The 26661-nt window shown below is 35.8% G+C and overlaps 1 protein-coding gene across 2 annotated transcripts; it reads left to right on the forward strand.

The window, feature by feature from the left end:
- LOC123532165 (zinc finger protein 37-like) lies at positions 1 to 26661 on the forward strand. 2 transcript variants are annotated; one of them, XM_053518657.1, is made up of 5 exons: positions 1 to 239; positions 4500 to 5505; positions 8486 to 9337; positions 10475 to 10535; positions 12627 to 26661. In XM_053518657.1, exons 2-5 carry the CDS (start codon positions 5482 to 5484, stop codon positions 14741 to 14743), a joined length of 3054 nt encoding a protein of 1017 aa, XP_053374632.1. In that variant the 5' UTR covers positions 1 to 239; positions 4500 to 5481; the 3' UTR covers positions 14744 to 26661. The 2 variants fall into 2 exon arrangements, with proteins under 2 accessions (XP_053374632.1, XP_053374633.1); XM_053518658.1 differs by having other exon boundaries at positions 5350 to 5505.

Raw genomic sequence — 26661 nt, forward strand, 5'->3', positions numbered from 1 at the left:
TTGTATCAAAAGTTATTTTTCTTTTCACCTACATTACAGTTAATCCAAAACAATAACACGCTTTCTTTTTTATATATGACCTTACCTTAATATTTGCGATACTAGAGATCCAAATTATGTTGGAAAACAACAAAACGCTTACGTTATATTTTTAACAACAGATTCTTGTATCTCGTCTTGTTATGCAGGAAGAAAATTTGCAAATGATGTAGAGGATCGTCTCAGTTTACCAGGTTTAGGTACATATATACATGTAATAATTTTAGGCTAAAATTTAGGCCGAATTAAATTTAAACATGATCTGCAAAGACAACTCTTGCTTTAGTTTAGTTTAGGTTAGTCAAAATAATTTGACGGATTGTTTTATATTTGTGACCCGTGGGCAATTTTACCGTCAAAACTTCGGAGCCAAACTAATGGAGGATAGATCTACACTAAGTCACAGTACACCATCATGTAAAGTTATTGGTTTTGTCGTTTGCGCATGTTGCCGTGCAGACGTAGTAAACATTTATCGTGTACAATACATATACACCTGTGTTTAAACAAAAGAGCCATAAAAACAAATAGATCAGCAACTTGAAAAACAGAGAGCAAATCTCCCCAACACAACATGGCAGCTGAATGAGATCTCATTTTACCATGTTTACATCTACGAAGATACTCCCAACACACAATTTATGATCATAACTGGGAGGTCGGGGCAGTTGTTAAAAGCATGTTGCTATGTTACATGATATTCACATTGACCTCCCAGTTATGATCAGAAATTGATTGTTGGGAGTATCCCTGTAGATGTAGATGTTAAGAGAGTAAGAGCAGTAATATATACAGCTTGTTAAAAATAAAAACATTAGTACATATACAAGTCTAGGTCAGATGTGAAGTACTGAAGGTTCACACTGTCCTTGATGTTATAAGGTAAGGCGTTCCAGTATCTGATTGTGCAGGGAAAAAAAAGGAGTTCATATGATATTGTGCAGGGTTTTTTTTTGGCCGTTTTTATAGCCGTTATACGGATATATTCCCAATGCCAAAAAGTATGTATTTTTCCCAAAATAATGTGCCAAAAAGTATGTATTTTTCCCAAAATAATGTGCAAAAATTCCCAATCTACATTCTGAATAAAATTTCATCAAAATTGCACAAACTTTGACCAAATTATGGACAAATTTGTAATGGAAGTATGTTAAAAGAGGTTGTACAATGTGAAACAAGTGTATGAGAAAGTGCTTAAACACATCTTTACTATATCCTATGGGACTAAATATTTCCCAATTAGAAACATTCATGCGTCAAAATTCCCAATTTTGGGGGTATAGGCTATGTTCCCAAATTAGCTAGAAAAAACCCTGTTGTGTTCTTGAAGATGGAATGATAAAGTTTAAATTTCTACAGGTTATCAGGTGGTTATGATCTACAGAGACGAGGTTGTGTGATATTTTATACAACATAATTAAAGATGCATGTATTCTTCTTTGTTCTAATGCAGGCATACATGTCAAGTTTCCCAGATCGTCCGGGAGTCTCACGGATTATCTTTCTATTTCCCGGACATACGGAAATACAAAATTCCAAGCTAATGGTTTCCTTTTTCATATTAAATCCCCAATTACACACTGAACCTGATGTAATTTATCACCCTACTGGTATATTGATAAGAGTTTAACAAGGTCACGCGCTGATGACAAAGAGTTTAACAAGGTCACGCGCTGATGACATTCTGCAGACAGGTGTGTACTGTGCTATTTTTAGATTGTGTTAATTGGCGAGTGGTGATACTGACATAATATGATGATAAGACAGGAACTGACTGTCTTATCGAAGATTTTAAGCGTGAAATGATATATTTAGGGATACATTTGAATAGATTAAAGAGCCAACCATTATTGGAGTGATCAATCAATCATTTCCACTGATGGCATAACTGAGATAACAACTAGAGATAGGTTTTAACATTTTTTTAACAGCTATGATTTTGTATTTTATTTGATGAGTAAAAAGCATTTTTCGGTATAGATTTAAAACCGTGAAATAGATTTATTTCCATGTTAGATTCTGCTCATTTGCAAAAAAGTCTAAGAATGTAAAAAAACAACCCTGCAGCTCAAACAATACTGTAATAATAACTGAATAAAGTTACTATAAATCTACTATAAATCTATATGTTTTTGTTTTTATGCCCCCGAAGGGAGGCATATTAGTTTTCAACTGTCCGTCCGTTAGTTTGTTCGTTCGTTAGTCACAACATTATCTTTTTGCATGAAGGCACTTTACTCGCGAACCACTGCACCCAGGACCTTCAAACTTCACGTGCTGATAGTACTTATTGAGTACACCACCCCTACTGACATTGGGGTCACCAGGTTAAAGGTCAAGGTCACAGGGGCCAACGATAACTTTTTGCATGAAGGCACTTTACTCGCGAACCACTGCACCCAGGACCTTCAAACTTCACATGCTGATAGTACTTATTGAGTACACCACCCCTACTGACATTGGGGTCACCAGGTCAAAGGTCAAGGTCACAGGGGTCAACGTTAACTTTTTGCATGAAGGCACTTTACTTGCGAACCACTGCACCCAGGACCTTCAACCTTCACATGCTGATAGTACTTATTGAGTACACCACCCCTACTGACTTTGGGGTCACCAGGTCAAAGATCAAGGTCACAGGGGCCAACGTTAACTTTTTGCATGAAGCCACTTTACTCGCGAACCACTGCACCCAGGACCTTCAAACTTCACATGCTGATAGTACTTATTGAGTACACCACCCCTACTGACTTTAGGGTCACCAGGTCAAAGGTCAAGGTCACAGGGGCCAACGTTAACTTTTTGCATGAAGGCACTTTACTCGCGAACCACTGCACCCAGGACCTTCAAACTTCACATGCTGATAGTACTTATTGAGTACACCACTCCTACTAACTTTGGGATCACCAATTCAAAGGTCAAGGTCACAGGGGCCAACGTTAATTTTTTGCATGAAGGCACTTTTCTTGCGAACCACTTCACCCAGGACCTTCAACCTTTACGTGCTGATAGTACTTTATGAGTACACCAACCCTACTGACTTTGGGGTCACCAGGTCAAAGGTCAAGGTCACAGGGGCCAACGTTAACTTTTTGCGTGAAGGCACTTTACATGAAAACCCCTTCATTCAGGACCTTCAAACTTCACATGCTGATAGTACTTATTGAGTACACCACCCCTACTGACTTTGGGGTCACCAGGTCAAAGGTCAAGGTGCTGCGGGGGCATTTGTCACCATTAGTGACAGCTCTTGTTTTTGTTTACATTGCAGAATTTCGAAAATTTTCATTTTGGACAGTACCGGTAACTGTTAAAAGGGGTGCTTACAAAAAAGATACTCATACTGACAGATAAATGGCAAACAGTGCAGATCATGATCAGACTGCATGGACAATTTACACTTGTCACAAAGGCAGAATCAATTGTATTCATCATGATAAAGGTTAAAATGTTTTAAAATGCAACTTTAGGTGCTTAAATCATTGCCCAAATCAGATCTTATCTGTTACACAGTATTTTGTTCGACAAAAAGTTTCGTAAAAAATGTTCGTCGAAAAAATCTCCTGGATTTTCACTAAATATCCTGGATTTTCAACTGAAATATCCTGGAAAATTGTCCACGGAACTTGACATGTTTGAAATGTCTGCCATTTAAGAGTTTCAAGCATTGATGTTACGCTGCTTTGGTATGAGTAGTCATTCGTAACATATCTGGCTGCAGCTCTTTGTACCTTTTCTATCCCATATGTTAAGTTTTTCTGCCATGGATGCCATTATGGTGTTACAGTATTCTAATTGTAGGTGAACGTATGTTTTGTAGGCAGTTTCTTTGATATTACGGTTATTACATTGTACATTTCTTTTTATAAATCTGAGGGTGTTACTAGCTTTTGAAGATGTAAATTCAAAATTTTTTTTCCAACTAAAGTCATCACTAATAGTAATCCCAAGATACTTAGCATTTTCTGTGGTTTTTAGTTCTTGATTATGTAATTTATATGGAAAGATGATATTTTTTCTTTTTTTAGAGATTCTTATGATTTCGCATTTATCAGGATTAAATTCCATAGACCATTTAGTCATTTACGTTCTCATTCTTCTACTTTTGTCAGTTCATCTTGAAGTTTGTAGGAGTCTGCTAATGAGTCGATAGTGAGGTATATGATGGTGTCATCAGCAAATTAGCGTATTCTACTTTGAACAGAGTCGGGAAGGTCATTGATGAAACAAAGAAAGAGACAAGGACCCAACACTGAACCTTGGGGAACCCCTGAAATAACTGGTAAAGAATCAGAGTGTGAGCCTACAGATTGAGAACGATTACTAAGGAAAGATTGAATCCAGGATAGAGATGTTTTGTTGACACCAAGTTTCATAAGTTTATAGAGAAGAAGTTGATGATCGACTTTGTCGAAAGCTTTCGAGAAATCCATTACAATGAATGAGATCTGTTTGTTTTCCAGATTGGAGATTGTCAAAAATTTCCTGTGTGAAGGATAATAGTTGAGTCTCACAGCTATGTTTAGAATGGAAGCCATGTTGAAAAGGTGTGAGAAGATTGTTGATGTCGAGATGGCGCATGATGTTTGAGACCATGATATGCTCCATTAGTTCGGAAGCTATTTCTGGTGTATGAAACAGACAGCTGAAGGATAAAAATTTGTGTCGTGAAAAAGTTTCTATCAGATTGTTTGTTTATAATGATAATGGTGTTATTTTAATGTTATTGGTATTTTCTACATGGGGAAGGAATAAATTTATGACTGAAAGTCTGATAAATCAACAGTTGTCGTTTGAAAATTGGACCCGATTGGTTTATTACGGGCTGGTCATATTGCCAGTGTAATACTTTAATTTTATAAGCGTCTGTTGATTTGATCACGATTGATCAAGTGGGCAAACTCTTCAGTAAGATAACACACTGATACCAGCTCATGCGAGATTATCACCTGTTGCCATTCTGTGTATTTTTTACTTTGGTTTAAATCTCTAGAACATTAGTAATTAGTAATTTTGGAAAAAATTTGATAATTAACATAAATCCCGCAGCCTGCTACAATTGTCTGTATGTATTTTTTCCTACCAATTTTAAAAATGTACTAGTATTAAATGTTTGAGCAGTTTGCCCTCTGTCATACTAATTTATGCCATTCACTTTACTGCCTTTGAAAATTTCAGCACTTGGAGCATATTATGTTCCTCTTCCAAAGTTGCACACTGTCTAGCTTGCTAAAGCTGTGAAACTTAGGTAATCATGGCCCTCGTGTCTTAATTTCTTGAAAAGTTTAAACTTCTATACTTTGTTTATTTAAGGAAATGTTCTGACAATCTGTGTTATCTTTGACCGCTGACCAATACTGTCACCATGGTGAAGGAAAGCAAAGACATCTGCCTCAACAGGATTCATACTTGTAACCTTGGGTTCAGGATTCTAATGATCTGCATATGCTCTGCTATGAATACTTAAAGGTACAGTGTACAGTCAAGGACAAATTATAAATGCCTCATCTAGATATTCAAAGAAATTTTATCCAAGAAGATGTTCATAATGTAATTATTTATATATATATGATTATGCGTAATAAATAAATGATATTGCTGTGCTATAAGAAGCATGACCAAGCCTGTATTTGGGTTAGTTGTATTCAGATATAGATATATATATTTGTCAGGAGAGAATATCAATCATCGGTTTAAGTCCTTATTCTTTTGAAAGATTTTAAAAAACTGACCAGTGTTTTCAGTGATAGGAAGTTGAGTTTTATGTTGTTAAACCACAACACTGGTGATGTTGATGTAATTTAAAACGTTCATAAAATGAGCCGTGCCATGGGAAAACCAACATAGTGGGTTTGCGACCAGCATGGATCCAGACCAGCCTGCGCATCTGCGCAGTCTGGTCAGGATCCATGCTGTTCGCTTTTACAGCCTATTGGAATTGGAAAAACTGTTAGCGAACAGCATGGATCCAGACCAGACTGCGCGGATGCGCAGGCTGGTCTGGATCCATGCTGGTCGCAAACCCACTATGTTGGTTTTCTCATGGCGTGGCTCATTAATCAATAAAAGAATTTGAAAAACACCTTAATTTGACTAGAATGAAAGTCAATAATGATTTAAATATACAGCTGTTTAATATTATGAAAAAGCTAAGAAAATTAAAAAAAAAAAAAATAGGTTCATGCAGTTGTAATCCCTACCATAATAAATATGTAGTAACATTTAATTTTTGTAAATGGATGGTGTGTATGACATGGATTATGTACAGCAATACAAGCTATAGGTGACAGTGGTCATGCAACATGTATCACAAATGAATCAGATTTAATGAATAATGTATGTGAATATCAAACTGTGGGCATATTTATATAAGTTGTAAGAATATAATATTGATCATGACATTGTATTGATGGGGCATTTTCAGCTCAACTATTCAAAGAATAAGTAGTGCTATCCTACTCACCACGGCATTAGCGGCGGCATCACACCTTGGTTAAGTTTTTCGTACCACTTGTCTGTTATAACAATCTCTATCTGTAGGCAAGAGTAGATAACTCTGTCAACTATTTTGGCTTAATAATGTCCCTTTTTGGACTAAGAAATTTGTTTAGTTTTCCATGTTTTGTCAAAACTATTTGACATGTATCTTTGAAACTTTGAACACTTGCTTATCATCACGATTTCTATCTGTAGGCAAGATAACAAAACTGTGCCAACTATTTTTGCTGAATTATGGCCCTTTTTGGACTTGGAAATTGGCTCAGTTTTGGTACAAGCCAGCGTTTTGTCAAAACTATTTGACATGTGTTTTTGAAACTATGAACACTTGTTTATCATCATGATCTCCATCTGTAGGCAAGAGTACATAACTAGGACAAGGACTATAGCTCAGTTATGGCCCTTTTTGACATAGAAATTAGTAAAGTTTGGCATACCATTCAACATTTTGTCTAAACTGTTTGATATATGGCTTTGAAACTTTGAACACTTGCTTCCATCATTGTCACAAGTTGCCAAATAGTGCAAGACTTATCCAGATCTGCAAATACAGGTACACAGTTTGTCTTTTATATTTTTCTTCTTTTGTCTTAAAATCTCTGGTAATAATTTGAACCCATACTTCCATCAGTAGTTGAGCCCACTGTCAACAGACAGCTCTTGTTAAAGTCCTTGTGTACACTTTGCAGACACATTTATCTTTATCACTGTATAAAGCTGAAAATCAGAAATATTATGAGTTTCACAAATTTCTTTTAAAACATCAGTTGGCTGCAGTGTGACAGAAAGAAAACTGGTGTCTTAGCGGACAATGCCACCAATTATTTTGTTATGCTGTATGTTAGTATTTGTCAGTTGAAAGGGAACTGGTTCGAAATTCATTTTCTAAGATACAATAATTGATATTATTTTTTATGTCAAATGAGCTGAGTCAATTAATATTTGCATTATTAAAACAGTTTGTTAATGGCCCAAAATGCCAGCACCCATATTATGATATAAACCATGTTAAAAAGCTGTGTGGACTTAATAAAGGAAGCCTCAGTAAGGTAGGTTTGATTAATGTTGATTAAACAGAAGTGACGGCGTAACATCGTTTATCCGGAAAAACCTATGTCAGGTAGCCGTTATACAGGTAGGATAGATGTTGCTGGGAATGTATTATATCTTGTGTATCAAGTGTTTAATAGGCAGCTGTACTTGTGGTAAATTTTGACAAAAGATAGGTTTTGATGTAAAATAATTAAGAATAATAACATAAAATTACTGTAAGGAGCCGCCATTGATATTAATTTGACAGGTTATGAAATATCGAGCACACAGACCTATACATTTTATTTGGTCTTATGATTGAAAATAGGTAAATCTACAAAATTGAATGTTTCATTAAAATCTTCATTGTGGAACTGTTTCTATACGTGAAAATGTCATTAAAAGTGAGTTTTTCCTATAGACGCTCATTGTGAAAATTGACTGGAGAACCAATATTTTAAAATCAGTCTAACAAAAACTCGAGCAAACAACTATATTTTTTATGCCCCCAAAGGGAGGCATATTAGTTTTCAGCTGTCCGTCCGTTAACAACGTTAACATTTTGCATGAAGGCATTTTACTCGCGGACCACTGCACCCAGGACCTTCAAACTTCACATGCTGATAGTACTTATTGAATACATGACCCCTACTGACTGGGGTCACCAGGTCAATGGTCAAGGTGCATTTGTCACCATTAGTGACAGCTCTTGTTATTGGCTGAATTCCCTTTAGATACAATGACTCTTTAAATAGAAAATATGGTTTAATAAAATTCTACATTGTAGACCACTGTTTCTTTCAAACATACAGAATTACCTTAATTTAAGAGGACTTGTTGAAGGATTTATAAAATGTTGTTCATGGCATTTTCTTTTCAGACAAAGGCAACATATTATGAAACTACTTTTGCATTGCAGGCGTTAAAAAAACTCAAAGAAATGGATATAAAGAAAGAAATTGAGGAGGAATCTGAAATGATGGATGAACTGGTAAATGATATCAAACAACTGAGTGAAAACGGAAATGCAGAAATTGAGGATGAACCAGCTTACAGTGTTAGTGAGACAGTTGAAAACAGCATTGTGAAGACAGAACTTGATTCAGATATTGGATTTTGTGATGCTGATGTGGGTTATTCTTTTGAAAATTATGACATATCTTTAGCTGTTAAACCTGAAGAAGAAAATAATTCAGATGAAAACACTGGACTAGAGATTGAAAGAAATAGCCTGAAAGATGAGGATCTTGAAGCAAAGGGAAATGACTTTGTTAAAATGGAAGCTGAACTATACCAACAGAGTGATGATAGTTTAGATATTGTTGGAAATGATAACAGCTTCTTTACTCTAGACTATACAGAAAAAACTGAGAGAGAGTTTAGCAGAAAGAGTGGAAGTGGTGCTTGTAGAAGTGGAACTAGAATCAATGAAGACGGAAGTTGCAATGATGATGAAAGTGACACTGAATTAGATTATGGTAATGAGACAGACAGTTATAATGAGGAGGACTATGAATGTAAACTGGATATTGTGATCAAAAAGGAGAAAGCTGAGTTTATTGAACAAGAAATAAATGAAGGTTCTGTAGAGGAAGGAAAAGATCAAGTCATAGATTATGGACGTAAGACAAAAAAAGCTAAAAACTATGTATGTGATCTGTGCAGTAAAGCTTTTACATCAGATAATCGACTCAAACGACACAAGGAACATCTTCACCCAGATGGTGGTAATGATGACAGGCCTTTTAAAGAAGGAAAATACATTTGTGAGGTATAACTTTGTTATCCAGTTATATTTAAAGTTTTGTTACATTATGTCAGTTAAGCAGTTAATTCCTTGTGAATCACTCAGTAGACAGTTTTTACATGACACTTTGTATAACATTACCAGAGTGGTAGCTTCTATTAAAGGTAGTTTTGCATACATGTTTGATAAACTGGAAGTGATGGCGAAACGTCATTTATCCGGAAAACATAGAATAAAACCTGGATTCGGCGTACAAAAATGAAAATCAATTCATGAATTAATCGCAACCTGTGAATAAATTATTTACAATGGCACTGTTGCTATATTTCTAAAGTCAAAATATGGTATTAAAACATATGACATGTTAAATAATTCAAAATAATGTCTTAATTAATTAGCGTGAAATGTCCGGTGCACTTTAGTCATGGTCATATATCTTAAAAATCAGCACACAAACCTTTCATAAGTTTATAGGCCATGTCTTTATTCACAACTGTGAGAAGTTTCATCAAAATCTACATTGTAGAAAAATTTCTATTGGCGAAAATGTTATGAAAGTTATGATTTTCCCATAGACTCCCATTATGAAATATTGCATGAGGTCCATATTTTTCAAATCAGTCTAGCAAGAAATCAAGCACACGACCCAATCTTTTTTATTTGCTGAATTTTCTAGGTATATTCTGAAGTTTTGAAAAATCAAGAGTTTGATCAAATTCTACATTGTAGAAAAAATTTCAATCCAGACATGCAGAACTACCTAAAATGCAGAGATTTGGAATTGTCCTAAATCTGAATTCTGCTGGTTACTACTTGTGTGTTTCTCTTAAAGTGATTTTTTGATCACACAGTGTATGTTTTATAAATGTTCTATTTCGTTAGGGCTAACTTTATGTTTTAGACTATTATCATTTAGGAATATGATGTTTTCATCTCACTGCTTATACAGTGAAACACTGCCTGCGCTAGCATTGATGGTTCTAACACCAGAGCTAGCTCATAATTATAGTTGATGTTGTCACTAACTACTTTCCTTACACTTTCTACACTTTTTATGTTAAGATTGCTCAAAACCCTTGCTTACTCAAACAATTAGCAAATCCCCATTCATTTTCAAGCCATCAGAGTTTTACTGTAATATCATGTTTTGTGTATTTTAAGGTCTGCAATAAAAGATTTATATCACAGTCAAGACTTCGTCTACATACAGTCACACACACAGGTAACTACTCCTCCCTTGTATAGTATGTAATGACTGTATGTCATAAATGTCAGGTAATGTTTATGAATTAAAACACTGTCTTGTTTGGTGTGACACAAAAGGAACCAACATAGTTTGATGAAGTGTACATAGTATTTGCTGTATTGTAAACTGTTGATTGCATAAACAGCGGTTTGAAACATGTGATTTCTGTAAGATATACAAGAGACAGATAAAAGTCTGAGACATTGTACTTGAAAGTAGCTGATGTGGAAGACCCTATGGAAATAAAATGCACAGTTGAGTATTAACGTTACATATATCTGTAGCTAAGAGTGTTTGGCCCACCGGAGATTAACTGGTGCCAGGTAGTTTGTTGTTAAAGTATGTCCCATTTTAATCAGGCAGAGGGGAAGAAGACTGGTTGGCTAGACTGTAAGGGCTTTTTCAATGCTTAAATGATGACTGTCAGGGTTTTACTAATTCTAAAATTTTGTCTGTCAGGGTTTTACCAATGCTAAATGTAGACTTTCGGGGGTTTTACCAATGCTAAATGTAGACTGTCGGGGGTTTTATCAATGCTAAATGTAGTCGGTCCAGGTTTTATTAATGCTAAATGTTGACTGTCAGGGTTTTACCAATGCTAAATGTTGACTGTCAGGGTTTTACCAATGCTAAATGTAGACTGTCAGGGTTTTATCAATGCTAAATGTTGACTGTCAGGGTTTTACCAATTCTAAAATGTTGTCTGTCAGGGTTTTACCAATGCTAAAATGTTGACTGTCAGGGTTTTACCAATGCTAAAATGTTGACTGTCAGGGTTTTGCCAATGCTAAAATGTTGACTGTCAGGGTTTTGCCAATGCTAAAATGTTGACTGTCTGGGTTTTACCGATGCTAAAATGTTGACTGTCAGGGTTTTACCAATGCTAAAATGTTGACAGTCAGGGTTTAACCAATGCTAAATGTAGACTGTCAGGGTTTTATCAATGCTAAATGTTGACTGTCAGGGTTTTACCAATTCTAAAATGTGGTCTGCCAGGGTTTTACCAATGCTAAAATGTTGATTGTCAGGGTTTTGCCAATGCTAAAATGTTGACTGTCAGGGTTTTGCCAGTGCTAAAATGTTGACTGTCAGGGTTTTACCAATGCTAAAATGTTGACTGTCTGGGTTTTACCAAAGCTAAAATGTTGTCTGTCAGGGTTTTATCAATGCTAAATGTTGACTGTTAGGGTTTTATCAATGCTATTTTAACTTGAATCACCAAACCTCACATAATTATTAATTAGCAATTTTACTTAAATGTAATGTTATCCCCTTTGACCCAGTAAAATCAGATTTTTGCCCCTTGACTTGTTAAAAAAAATGAAAATGCTTACAAGTCAAGAAGTATTTTAGCTATCACACTTTACACAGTTTTACCCCTTAATTTGGTAGAAACTAGAGATTTTTTACTGTGTCTAAGTAACCTTTTGATGACTCATCATGCAAGTTACACAAATGTAGAACACTATAGGGCAATGGTGCACAACTTTTGTCAGCATCACTTCATAAACTTCAGAGTTATTGCCCTTTGTTTGTTTTACAATCCATAAATTCCCATAAGATAGAGTATTTCATTGTTTAACAAAAACATAGATTGCTACCTTTTAGCAGGATCTTTTCAGTAATTGCAGAGCTATTTCCATTTTCATGTTTTAAAATGTATAAATTCACACAAAACACAGTATCTAACCCATTGATGGATCTTCATGCAACCTAATACAAATATAGATCACTATAGGGCAGAGTTTTCCCCCCTAGATTTGGTAAGAAATAGGAACCAACAAACTATCGCATTTTCATAATATAGTCCTCATGCACAAAACAAGCTATTTGGCAGGAGGTACCATAAAGATATACTGAATTTGCTTGCTTTTGCTAAAATGTAAACTGTCAGAAATTTATTAATGGTAAAATGTTGTCAGTCAGAGTTCTGTCAGGGTTTTACTGATGCTTAAATGTTGACTGTCAATACTTAAATGTTAACTGTCAAGAGTTTTATCAAGGCTGAAATATTTGTAAAAGAAAAACCAAACAATTAATGGCATTTATAATTTCACTATTTTGCAGGAGAGAAACCTTTTTCATGTGATATCTGTGGCCAGAAGTTCTCCCACCCCACAAATAAACGCCGGCACATGAAAACACATACAGGAGATAAGCCATTTGTTTGCTTGTTTTGTGGGAAGTCGTTTCCTGTCAAACATTACCTCAAGGATCATTTGGTTAAACATACAGGAGAAAAACCGCATGAGTGTAAGCTATGTTCCATGACATTTGCACACAGGTTTTCTTTAAAACAGCACGAGCTCTTGAAACATCCAGGAGGAGAATTGAATTTTAATGACACTTACGATGATCGTCCCTTTTCTTGTGAAATGTGTGGCAAAAAGTTCACCCAGCAGTCAAGTTTGAAAATTCATGTTAGACTTCACACTGGTTCAAAACCTTATAAATGTTCTGAGTGTGATGCTAGTTTTGTAAGAAGCGACTCTCTTCTGAGACATAAATTCGAACATTCAGGACAACGTCCATTTCAATGTGATATGTGTGAAAAGGCATTTACCTCTGCGTATATTTTGAAACAGCATCGTAATGTGCACACAGGAGATCGTCGGCAGCAATGTGAGCACTGTGGTGTCGAGTTAGCCAATAAAGAGTCACTTACGCGTCACATGATGCGTCATACCGGGGAATCATTGCTGGAATGCGAAACTTGTCATAAAAAATTTGTACATGAACAAAGTCTTAAAAGACATCAGGAACATCCTTGTGACGAAAAGATTTATGAATGTAGAGTTTGTGATTATAAAAATAGTAGTGAATCAAAACTGAAAAGACATTTGTTAAAACATAATGCACAGAAGTTGCTCGAGTGTATGATCTGTAAAAATAAATTTACTTATCCATCTAATCTGAAAAGACATATGAAGGTACATGAAAAAGATCATGAAATGAAGACAAGACGAAAAGAGACCATTATATCAAATGATGATGTAGAACAATTTATTGCAGTAAGTATGACAGAAAATGAAAAGATGGAGGACATTATTGTTATTAATAGAAAAACAAGAAAAACACATATAAAACCTAAAGCGAGTCAAGAAAAGACCATCAGTGTGTTAAATCAAATAGATGAACAAGATGATAAACTACAAAAACTGAAAGAAAAGGTTAATTCAGTGAATAGTGATGCAGATGAACCTCTTCTCGCATATCCTGATTTTGCTTCAGAGGCTGAAAGACACAAGCAGATAAATGGCAGCACAGCTGATGATTTAAGAAACAGTTTGAAAAAAGATAGGAAAATGAAAACATACTTTACTTCTCAGTATGAAGGTAACATTACTAGACTCAAAGAACAGTATGATGCTACACAGAAACCTGTATTAGATGATATAAGCCATAAGCAACATGATGGACACAATGAGAGAAATAAGGAATATAAAGCGACTCTTGGTTATAATGTGGAACATAATCCTATTATTGTTGGATCTGAATATTCACCGCCATTTGAAAATGAAAGCAGAAAAAATGCTGCTAAAACCCAAAGTCAGTGTGAAGGATATATAGACATGTTTATTGAACAGAAAGTAGATGATGCAGATAGAGCAGGTATAAACCAGACTTCGACTTGTGATTTGGAGCTCAGGCAGAATATACCTGACAGTGAGACTTCATTGTGTAAGAGTTTCGATTCAGTTGACTCAGATAGTCAAACTTTGTTCAAACGTACACACTTAGGAACAAGTGATACAAGTGATTGTAATTCAGTAAGTTTACAAGCTCAGGACAAGAGGAAAGAAAAGGACACTGCACATATTTATACCCATTCCCTAGATACAGGCCATTTCTCAAACTACGTTCCATTTGACTTTAAGGTGCCACAGTCTAAAGATCTTTATAGCACTGTTACACAGTCTGCGTACAGTGCAGTTCCATACAATACAGCATTGTTTGCTGGCAGACTGCCTGCATTTTCTGGAAGTTTTTGTACACCAGATAATTTAAATATATCCAGAAATGCAACTCTGTCAAATGAAACAATTTTTGGAGGTGAGATCAGTCAGATAGAACCTGAAGATTATGCAAACATGAACACTAGAAGTAAAATCCTTGTTCAAGATATTTTGAAAAAAATGTACAGACAGAAAGAAGAATTTGATTCTAATTCTACTGGTAGTTGATTAGGACAACATGCTTTTACAAAATTTTTGGGAAGGAGTTGCTGTATTTTTAGCTCACCTGCTCAGGTGAGTTTTTCTGATCGCTCGATGTCCGGCGTCCGGCGTCTGTCGTCTGTCTGTCAACATTTAGCTTGTGTATGCGATAGAGGCTGTATTTTTCAACTGATCTTCATGAAACTTGGTCAGAATGATTACCTTGATGAAATCTAGGCCGAGTTCGAAAAGGGGTCATCTGGGGTCAAAAACTAGGTCACTAGGTCAAATCAAAGAAAAACCTTGTGTATGCGATAGAGGCTGTATTTTTCAATTAATCTTCATGAATTTTGGTCTGAATGATTACCTTGATGAAATCTAGGCTGAGTTTGAAAAGGGGTCATCTGGGGTCAAAAACTAGGTCACTAGGTCAAATCAAAGAAAAACCTTGTGTATGCGATAGAGGCTGTATTTTCCAATTAATCTTCATGAATTTTGGTCAGAATGATTACCTTGATAAAATCTAGGCCGAGTTCGAAAAGGGGTTAGCTGGGGTAAAAAACTAGGTCACTAGGTCAAATCAAAGAAAAACCTTGTGTATGCGCTAGAGGCTGTATTTTTCAATTAATCTTCATGAATTTTGGTCAGGATGATTGCCTTGATGAAATCTAGGTCAAGTTTGAATATGGGTCATCTGGGGTCAAAAAGTAGGTCACTAGGTCAGATCAAAGGAAAACCTTGTGTATGCCATAAAGGCTGTATTTTTCAATTAATCTTCATGAATTTTGGTCAGAATGATTGCCTTGATGAAATCTAGATCGAGTTTGAATATGGGTCATTTGGGGTCAAAAAGTAGGTCACTAGGTCAGATCAAAGAAAAAGCTTGTATATGCGATAGAAGCTGTATTTTTCAACTAATCTTCATGAATTTTGGTCAGAATGATATCCTTGATGAAATCTAGGCCGATTTGGAAAAAGGATCATCTAGGGTCAAAAATTAGGTCACTAAGTCAAATCAAAGAAAAACCTTGTGTATGCGATAGAGGCTGTATTTTTCATTTGATCTTCATAAAATTTGGTCAGAATAATTGCATTGATGAAATATAGGTCAAGTTTAAATATAGGTTATCTGGGATCAGAAATTAGGTCACTAGGTCAAATCAAAGAAAAACTTTGTGTATGCCATAGAGGCTATATTTTTCAATTGATTTTTCTGAAATTAAGTCAGAATGATCGCATTGATGAAATCTAAGGCAAATTTGAATATGGGTCATCTTGGGTCAAAAAGTAGGTCACTAGGTCAAATCAAACAAAAACATTATGTATGCGATAGAGGCTGTATTTTTCAATTGATCTTCATGAAATTCAGTCAGTTTGGTTCGAATATGGGTCATCTGGGGTCAAATACTAGATCACTAGGCCAAATCACAGAAAATACTCACTTATACTCAAGATTTTAGCTCCAATTTTAATGATAATTGGTCAGAATATTTATTTCCATGAAATCACTAGGTCTGACAAACATGTTTACACTGTTGGTTTAAACAATATTTTATTCAGTATAATTACAGTTGTTACAATAATACATATAGCAACATTAAGGATTGAGTAGGAAGCTATATTAGCTCTTTTAAAAACTCTCTCCCTGTAAAACTCTGTCCCTCTACACTGTTATTTTGTGTTATGGTGTGTTTCTCAGGTGAGCGACCTAGGGCCATCTTGGCCCTCTTGTTTAAATGTTTTTATGAAGAGATAACAAACAAGGATAAATATCCAATAAGAAATGTCAAGTTTCAAAAAACCATTTGGTTCGAAAGGTCAAGCACTTTCAGTGTTTTGCATGATTTTTAGCTCGACTTCACTGTTGTTTAAAGTTTTTGGTAAAGTCAAATATCTCTGCTACTATCAAAGCTATTGACTTGAAACTTAAAACAGTTATTTACTATCAAAGTCTACACCAGGAGAAACAATCTCCATGATTGAATTTTGACAGAGTAATTCCCCTTCTTAACTTAGAATTCTTTGGTTGAGTTTTTTATAAAGTCGGATATCTTTGTTACTACCAAAGCTTTGACTTGAAATTTAAAACTGCTATTAACTGTCAAAGTCTACACCAGGAGAAACAATCCCCATAACTCTGATTTGAATTTTAACAGAGTTTTGCCCCTTTTTAACTTAGAATGATTTGGTTAAAGTTTTATAGTTTTTACTGGCAAAGCTTTTATTCAGAGTTAAGCACTAAGAAAAGTAGAGTGTGCTGTATTACGGACAGCTCTTGTTTGAAACTGTGAAAACATAGGGGGTAACATTAATTGTAATTTTCCATTGAGTTTTGAATGGACAGGAATTTTGTTCTGTGCATTTTGTGAAAGAAAGCTGAAATATTTGGCAAAGAATGAATAGAGGTATTTATAAACTTTTTAGTTTGAATGAATATTTGATTATATGTTATAAAAATTGTTCTTGAAACATTGTTATTTTCATCTTTAAAATCTAATCACATTATTGTAGTAGAAAACACTAGGTAGCTCCATTTTAGTCTAAAGGTAAAAACTAAATGGAATGGTTGTATTGGACAGAATTATTGCAGATACATCTGTGTTTGTCAAATACATTCTCTCTGAGCAGTAAGATAGGTAATTTGATTGTATTTTTTACCAGGGGAATATGGTGGGATTACTTGGATAATCCAGGACATGCTCTTTGCATGACATGTTTATGTTTGAAACTTTGTAAGATTAAATAATTATGCTAATTCCAATTTTAAGGTATATTTAAGTTTGATAAAAGTGCTTTAAGGGATATTTAAGAAGTTGTAAGGCGTGCACTATATTCTCATTGAAAATTATATTAACTGCAGCCATACAAAGTTCAGAACTGTGAATTAATACATTACTGTTACTTTTTGCGTGTAATTAAACATTTTATTTATTTGCAAGTTTCACTGTAGGTCTATGTCCATTTTTGGGAAATTTATGCATTTTCCTGACAGGGAATAAGTTTATGTTGCATGAATTTACACTTTTTTTTAATGAATTCTGAAATTATTTATTTACTTAGTTTAGTTAGAAAACTTGTAAACGTTTTCAGTTACAATGAAATTATGTATTTGTTGAGTTGTTTATATTTATGCTGAAATTATTTATTCTTTAGCTGCTGATGTTGATGACTCTAAAGGCATATAGTGTTTGAACTGTCCACTTGTTATCCTGTCTATCCAGCCTATTTTCTAGCATACTTAGTTCCTCCTACAGTTTTTGTAACAGTAAGAGCCATTTAGATGTCATTAGGTCATAGTCAATGTAACAGTTACTAGAAAAGGTCAATATTTGTTGGGATCATCGAAAAGGTGGTTTCTGATTTTCAAACTTTTGTTATGATTGACATATTGTCACCAAACTTTGTGTAAAGCTTATATGAAGAATTAGCTTGGGGATATATATGGGTCAATAAAATAAAATATCAAACAACTTTGTTATAGGAGCATTTGTGGTCAAAAGGTAGGTCATTAGGTCAGTTGATAGCAAGACCTTGTAAACACTCTATAGGTCACATTTTCTATTTCATATTTATGAAATGTTGTGTGAATGTTAAATAGGATAAGTTAAAAACTGGGTTACGTGAGGTGAAAAACTATGATGTATTTTGAGTGGGAAAAGTTCTATGACTCAAACTTGTTGCCCCTTTTGTACTTGTTAGAAAATGTCTATGTTTTCATTATTTTCCCCCACTTATTTTGCACAGTCACACTTGGAGATCATAGATTAAAAGGGTCTGTTTTATGTCCAGTCCATAACTATGCCATTGATCAAGGAATTTTGAAATTACTTGGTACAAATGTACCCAATAATGAAATGACTTGTCGCATGCAAGAACCAGGCCTCTAGCTCAGAGCGAAGGTCACACTTGTCCGGTTCTTGTTTTCATTATTATATGCCCCGCCTGTTTTGCAAAGTCACTCTTAGGGGTCAAAAAGGTCAAAAGAAGGGTCTGTTTCATGTCCAGTCCATAACTGTACCATTCATTACGGAATTTTGAAATCAAGTGAAGGTGTAAATATATATGTTGACATATAATTTTATATGTGCATGCATAATTCTTTGTGCTCATATGTGTACTTGTGTGTTTGCATGCATAATTTTATAGGTGCACTTGTAATTATAGTTGGACATATATATATAAACTTGAGCAAGAAATATGGATGTGCAAGCATAAATTCATACATGCATTAACTTTTGAATTACATGTGCATGTATATATATATATATATATATGCGTACATCCATATAAGCATGCACCTACATATTTATGGGTGTATGGAAATATACACATGGACATTTTGATATGTGCAAGCACGCAAAGCAGACTTTCAACCCAAATGGAACACCATAGGTATTTACGGATGTGTAGTGAAAAATTAAGTTTCATTAGTACAGTATAAATGTCATGCATTTTATTTGTTTATTAATTACTTCCCTTTAATATGATAAAATTTTTCATAATAGTTTTCTTCCTTTTTTATTAACTGTTTAAAGATAATATTGAATTAAATCTTTATAATACAGATATTTACATTTGAAAGCACAATTTCCTGTCTTAACTTTCTTTTAGTGACAAGGGTGTAGAACAGTTGAGCGTTCCTATCCTCTAACACTTTTACAAGGCGATGACATGTGTTAAACATTGAATTTAAAGTTTTAACTAAGTTTTAAGTTAATGGTGGTTTTAAGCCATCGAGGGCTAATGCCTTTGCATCAGATTTTTTTATGAGTCTCTAAATGGTGAAACTGGAGGGTTTCTCCCTGTCACACATACCCTCTTCGGTCAGTGCATAACAAAGTGGGATCCTGCCATGACATTAGAAGTACAAGACATTTTTCCATGGAACTTTGTACATATAATTGGATGGCAATATGGAGAATATGCTGAATATGATATCCTATTATTTTATTACTCTGGCAACAAACATTATTTTATTACTCTGGCAACAAACAAGAAAGAATTTTACAAAAAATGGCAAAGTGGGATCCTGCAACAACTTAAAAAGTACAAGATATATTTTCATGAAATTTGGTACATGGATAGATAGCAATATGGAGAATACACAAACAGTTTCTTTCAGTTTGCAACAAATGTGCTTACTATGCCAAAAAAGAGAAAAAGATATGACCAAAAGTGGATTTTGCTAGAAATTATGAAGTACAAGATATTTGCTGAACCTTGGTACATGTGTACAGAAAGAAAGCAGTATAGAGAACATGTAGCCTGTTTACTTTTTCTGCTTGTTTGTCCATCTGTCAGTTACAAAAAATAATATGTTTACTTAAAAAATGCAATAGATTTGCCATGAAACTTGGTGTATAGATCACAAGTTATTCAAGAAAATAAAGGGCCTTTGATTCAGTATGTAAAACATGTGGTTCCCATAGCGGCAAATGTGAGAGTTGCCCCTTCCAGTGTAGCCGATTGGTTAAGGTCTCTGACTTTGAGTCACTGGCCTCTCACTGATGTGGGTTCAAGCCTGTCTAGGGACTTTAAACTCTTCATGTGATGAAGGCATTCAGCTGGCTCAGTAATACTGGTCAATTGTTCTCTCCAGTGCCCATGAAAAGCCACAGAGTCGCCATATGACCTATAATTGTGCCAGTGTGAGGTTAACCCCAACAAAAAGGTGTTGGACTTTAAAGGCTTTGAATAGTCTAGTGTTGTACCTGGAACACATCTAGCAAACACCTACAGCAGTGTATATCATGTTCAAACTGAGAAAGATTGCCATATACTGGACCATCGTGATAGATGCTAGAAGTAAATAAATGATTCCATTTGTTAGGTCACCTGAGCATGAAGGGCTCAAGGGCGAGCTTTTGTGGTCAGTTATTGTCCATTGTCTGGCATCGTCCGTTGTACCTTGTTCGTCAACACCTCCCAGCCTAAACCACCAGTCCAATTTTGATGAAACTTCACAGGAATGTTCCTTGCCTGATGCTCGTTGAAAATTAGTCAAAGAAATGAATTCCATTCAAAATTCTGGTTGCGATGGCAACCAAAAGGAAAAAAACTTTAAAAATCTTCTTGTCCAAAACCACAGTAGCTATGGATTTGATATTTGGTATGTGGCATCATCTTTACCAAATTTGTTTGAATTATCCCCCTTTGATCAAATATAGCCCCGTTGTGTGGGGTTCACATGGTTTACATAGATTTATATAGGGAAAAACTTTAAAAATCTTCTTGTCCAAAACCACTGGGCCTAAGGCTTTGATGTTTGGTATGTAACATCATCTAGTAGCCCTCCACCAAGATTGTTCAAATTATCCCCCTAGGATCAAATATGACCCCTCCCCTGGGGTCATATGGTTTATATTGACTTTTATTGGAAAAAAACTTTGAAAATCTTCTTGTCAAAAACCACAGGGCATAGGGCTTTGATATTTTGTGTGTGACATCATCTAGTGGTCCTCTACCAAGATTTTTCTAATTATGCCTCTGGGGTGAAAAGAGGCCCTGCCCCAGGAGTCTCAAGTTTTACATAGACTTGTATAGGAAAAAACTTTAAAAGTCTTCTTGTTTTAAATCACAAGACATAGGCCTTCGATATTTGGTATGTAGCATTGCCTGGTGGTCTTCTACCAAGATTGTTCAAATTATTACACTACCCGGGGGATCCTAATTTTATATAGACGTATAGAATTTTTTTTTTAAATCTTCTTGTCTGAAACCACAAGACCTAGGCCTTTGGTATTTGGTATGTAGCATTTCCTTATGGTTCTCTACCAAATTTTTCAAGTTAAAACCCTGGGGTGAAAAGAGGCCCCACATGGGGGGTCCCAAGTTTTACGTAGACTTATTATGTCTCCCCCAGGAGACATATTGTTTTTGCCCTGTCCGTCCGTCCGTCCGTCTGTACGTCCGTCCGTCCATACGTCACACTTCATTTCCGAGCAATAACTGGAGAACCATTTGACCTAGAACCTTCAAACTTCATAGGGTTATAGGGCTGCTGGAATAGACGACCCCTATTGTTTTTGGGGTCACTCCGTCAAAGGTCAAGGTCACAGGGGCCTGAACATTGAAAACCATTTCCGATCAATAACTAGAGAACCACTTGACCCAGAATGTTGAAACTTCATAGGATGATTGATCATGAAGAGTAGATGACCCCTATTGATTTTGGGGTCACTCCGTCAAAGGTCAAGGTCACAGGGGCCTGAACATTGAAAACCATTTCCGATCAGTAACTAGAGAACCACTTGACCCCGAATGTTGAAACTTCATAGGATGATTGGTCATGAAGAGTAGATGACCCCTATTGATTTTGGGGTCACTCCGTCAAAGGTCAAGGTCACAGGGGCCTGAACATGGAAAACCATTTCCGATCAATAACTAGAGAACCACTTGACCCAGAATGTTGAAACTTCATAGGATGATTGGTCATAAAGAGTAATTGACCCCTATTGATTTTGGGGTCACTCCATCAAAGGTCAAGGTCACAGGGGCCTGAACATGGAAAACCATTTCCGATCAATAACTAGAGAACCACTTGACCCAGAATGTTGAAACTTCATAGGATGATTGTACATGCAAAGTAGATGACCCCTATCGATTTTGGGGTCACTCCATTAAAGGTCAAGGTCACAGGGGCCTGAACATGGAAAACCATTTCCGGTCAATAACTTGAGAACCACTTGACCCAGAATGTTGAAACTTAATAGGATGATTGGTCATGCAGAGTAGATGACCCCTAACGATTTTGGGGTCACTCTGTGAAAGGTCAAGGTCACAGGGGCCCGAACATTGAAAACCATTTCCGGTCAGTAACTTGAGAACCACTTGACCCAGAATGATGAAACTTCATAGGATGATTGGTCATGCAGAGTAGATGACCCCTAACGATTTTAGGGTCACTCTGTTAAAGGTCAAGGCCACAGGGGCCTGAACATGGAAAACTATTTCCAATCAATAACTTGAGAACCTCTCGACCATAATGTTGAAACTTCATAGGATGATTGTTCATGCAGAGTAAATGACCCCTATTGTTTTTGGGGCCACTCCGTTAAAGGTCAAGGTCACAGGGGCCTGAACATTGAAAACCAGTTCTGATCAATAACTTGAGAACCACTTGACCCAGAATGTTGAAACTTCATAGGATGATTGAACATGCAGAGTAGATGACCCCTATTGATTTTGGGGTCAGTCTGTTAAAGGTCAAGGTCACAGTGGCCTGTTCATGTAAAATCATTTTTTGTTAATAACTTGAGAACCACTTGACCTACAATGTTGAAACTTAATAGGATGATTGGACATGCAGAGTAGATGACCCCTATTTATTTTGAGGTCACTTGATCAAAGGTCAAGGTCACAGGAGCCTGAACAGTGACTTGAGAACCACTAGGCCAAGAGTGTTGAAATTTAGCGGGATGACTGGACATGCCAAGTAGATGATCCCTATTGCAGCCAACCATCAGTGTCTCTTTGGTTTTTGCTCCTGACCCCTATTGACTTCTTGCCTATAGGACTTTGCATTGGGGGAGACATGCGCTTTTTTACAAAAGCATTTTCTAGTTATATAGGAAATTTTTTAAAAATCTTCTTGTCTCAAACCACAAGACCTAGGCCTTTGATATTTGGTGTATAGCATTGCCTTGTGGTCATCTACTAAATTTGTTCAAATTATGTCCCTGGGGTGAAAAGAGGCCTTGCCCCGGGTGTACCAAGTTTTACATAGACTTGTATAGGAAAAAACTTCAAATTTTTTTGTCCTGAAACTCCAAGGTCTAGGCTTTTGATATTTGGTATGTTGCATTGCCTAGTGGTCGTTTACCAAGATTATTCAAACTATGCCCCTGAGGTGAAAAGAGGCCCCACCACGGGGGTCCCAAGTTTAACCTAGACTTATATATATAGGAAAAAACTTTAAAAATCCTCTTGCCTGAAACTGCAAGGCCTAGGCTTTTGATATTTGGTATTTTGCATTTGCCTAATGATCCTCTACCATAATTGGTCAAATTATGCCCCTGGGGTGAAAAGAGGTCCTTCCCCGGGGGCTCCAAGTTTTACATACACATATATAGGAAAAAAATCTAAAAATCTTCTTCTCTGAAAATTCAAGGCTTAATCTATATTTGATATTTGGTATGTAGCATTGCCTAGTGGTTCTCTAACAAGATTGTTCAAATTATGCCCCTGGGGTGAAAAGAGGCCCCGCCTTGGGGGTCACTTGTATATGAGTTATATAGGAAAAAACACTTCAAATATTATCTGATCATATTTCCAAGATTGTTTAATTATAATTACCTGATTACCCCAAGTAATTAGGGGTCACTTGACTCTGACCTTGATCTACTGACCTACTTTCTTGTTTTTATCTCGACTTAACGAAGTATGGAGAGCTATCCTACTGGACCTGGCATTGGCATCCTTCCTCGTCCGCACTTTGGTTACAGTTTTGATGCACTTTCTCTTTATTTTTGTTATTGCTTGATGGATTTACTTCAAACTTAAAATAATTGTTCCTTATCATCACCCACATCATATGGCACAAGGATCATAACTCTGGCACCAATATTTCATGAATGATCCCCTCTTTTCACTGATAATTTCAGGTTAAAGTTTTGATGCACTTTCACTTTATTTCAGTTATTACTAAGTGGATTTGATTCAAACTTAAAATAGTTGTTCAACATCATAACTCACATCATATGACACAAGGGCCATAACTCTTGCACCAGTATTTCATGAATTATCCCCCCTTTTTACTTAGAATTTCAGGTTAAAGTTTTGGTGCACTTTCATTCTATCTCAGTTATTACTAAATGGATTTTATTTAAACTTAAAATAGTTGTGCCACATCATCTCGCACATCATATGACACAAGGTCCATAGTTCTGATACCAATATTTAATGAATTCCCCCCCTTTTTGCTTAGAATTTAAACCTTTTGATGCACTTTCATTCTGTCTCAGTTATTACAAAATGGATTTGATTAAAACCTAAAATAGTTGCTTAACATCATCAATCACATCATATGACACAATGGCCATAACTCTTGCACCATTATTTTATGAATTATCCCCCCTTTTTATGCCCCTGGCATCTACTGATGCGGGAGGCATATGGTGATCATCTGTCCGTTTGTCCGTCCGTACGAGGTTAACCAAATGGGACCGTTTCGTCCAGCATCAATACCCCTAACTACAATGACTTAATACTAATGCAGATGTAACCTGTGACTATTTCTCATCTTCAGACATCACCTGACCTCAGTTTGACCTTGACCTTGAACTTGACCTCGTTTTGGACTTAGGTTGCTTTGTATCGACAAGGATGCCACCGGGGGCATTCAAGCGTTTATTGAACGCAGCCCCTTGTTACTTATAATTTCAGGTTAAAGTTTTGATGCGCTTTCACTCTAAATTAGTTATTTCTGAATGGATTTGATTCAAACTTAAAATATTGTTCCACCTTATCACCCACATCATATGACACAAGGTCCATAACTCTGTCACCAGTATTTCACGAATTATCCCCCTTTTTATTGATAATTTCAGGTTAAAGTTTTGATGCACTTTCACTTTATCTCAGATATTACTAAATGGATTTGATTCAGACTTAAAATAGTTATATAATAATAATTTTTCATGAATTATGCCCCCTTTTACTTAGCATTAAAGGTTAATTTTGATGCAATTTCACTATATCTCAGTTATTACAAAATGGATTTGATCCAGCTGGCTTACGGAAGGTCGGTGGTTCTACACAGGTGCCCGCTCGTGATGAAATAATGCACGGAGGGGCACCTGGGGTCTTCCTCCACCATTAAAGCATTAAAGTCGCCATATGACCTATCATGTGTCGGTGTGACGTTAAATCCAACAAAAAAAAAAGATTCCACATGACACAAGGTGCATCACTCTTGCACCAATATTTCATGAATTATGCCCCCTTTTTGCTAAGGATTATACTTATTTTATGTTTTGATACACTTGATCCTTATCTCTTATTACTTAATACTTTTGACACAGACTCAAGCTATTATCCAATATTTCATCCACATTGGAGTCATTAAACACTCCAATGACAGCTCCAGCTTCGTCAAATGTGCCCAGTTTCACTATCCAGCATTGAAATAGTCAAGCGCCCTGTCTCCTGTGACAGCTCTTGTTTAAGATACAGCCTTGAAATTTGGATGACATGACCCCATGTGGTTCTGGGACAAGCTGTGTATGAAAAGCATTGGAACCACTGCCTTACCCTTGCATGATCATAAAAGGCGACTAATAGGGTCTTAACACTTGGTTTTGCAGTAACTCTGTGATTCCAGCAGGTATACAAATTTTGATTCTATACCTCATGTTTTTATTTCGATGTAAATGAGATGTAAAACCAAAATTTGTTGTCCTGTTTGGCGCCATATAACCTATACTGTGTTGGTGCGCAGTAAAACCCAAATAACTAAATAGATGACATGTACAGTTTTGCACACCGATCATAACAGCATAGAAATTTGGACCACGTCCATAACTTTCGATAAAGATTTCAGTACTCATCTTTAAATGTTCTTAGCCCTGACCTACTGACCTACTTTCTTGTTTTTGAAGCTACAGCCAAGAGATTTGTATAATTTTTAACAGATTTCAGTACTTTTCTTGAAGAATCTTTACCATGACCTTCTCAACTAGTTTTTGTTTTTGTTTTTGAAGCTTTAGCAAAGAAGTTTGGTCAAGCACGCAGTTAAACTCAGGTGAGCGATATAGGGCCATCATGGCCCTCTTGTTTTGGTACTGTTACTTGTGTTATATTATACAGCATAATAATATATAATTTATACCTCAGTTAATAGTAATTAATGATACATTTGTTATAGGTATTTTCTTGTTAAATGTATAAATTTAGCATTTTTGTTATATTTATATATGAAGCATTGCAATAAAACAGAAAATGTAAAA

The sequence above is a fragment of the Mercenaria mercenaria genome, chromosome 11 (genome assembly GCF_021730395.1).
Source record: "Mercenaria mercenaria strain notata chromosome 11, MADL_Memer_1, whole genome shotgun sequence".
Taxonomy (NCBI): domain Eukaryota; kingdom Metazoa; phylum Mollusca; class Bivalvia; order Venerida; family Veneridae; genus Mercenaria; species Mercenaria mercenaria.

Excerpts from the sequence above, each read along its gene's own strand:
- LOC123532165 (XM_053518657.1), top strand. The coding sequence starts at position 5,482 with ATGCTCTGCTATGAATACTTAAAG. Across the intron at positions 9,338-10,474 it reads AAGGAAAATACATTTGTGAG|GTCTGCAATAAAAGATTTAT; the intron begins GTATAACTTTGT and ends GTGTATTTTAAG. Across the intron at positions 10,536-12,626 it reads ACATACAGTCACACACACAG|GAGAGAAACCTTTTTCATGT; the intron begins GTAACTACTCCT and ends ACTATTTTGCAG.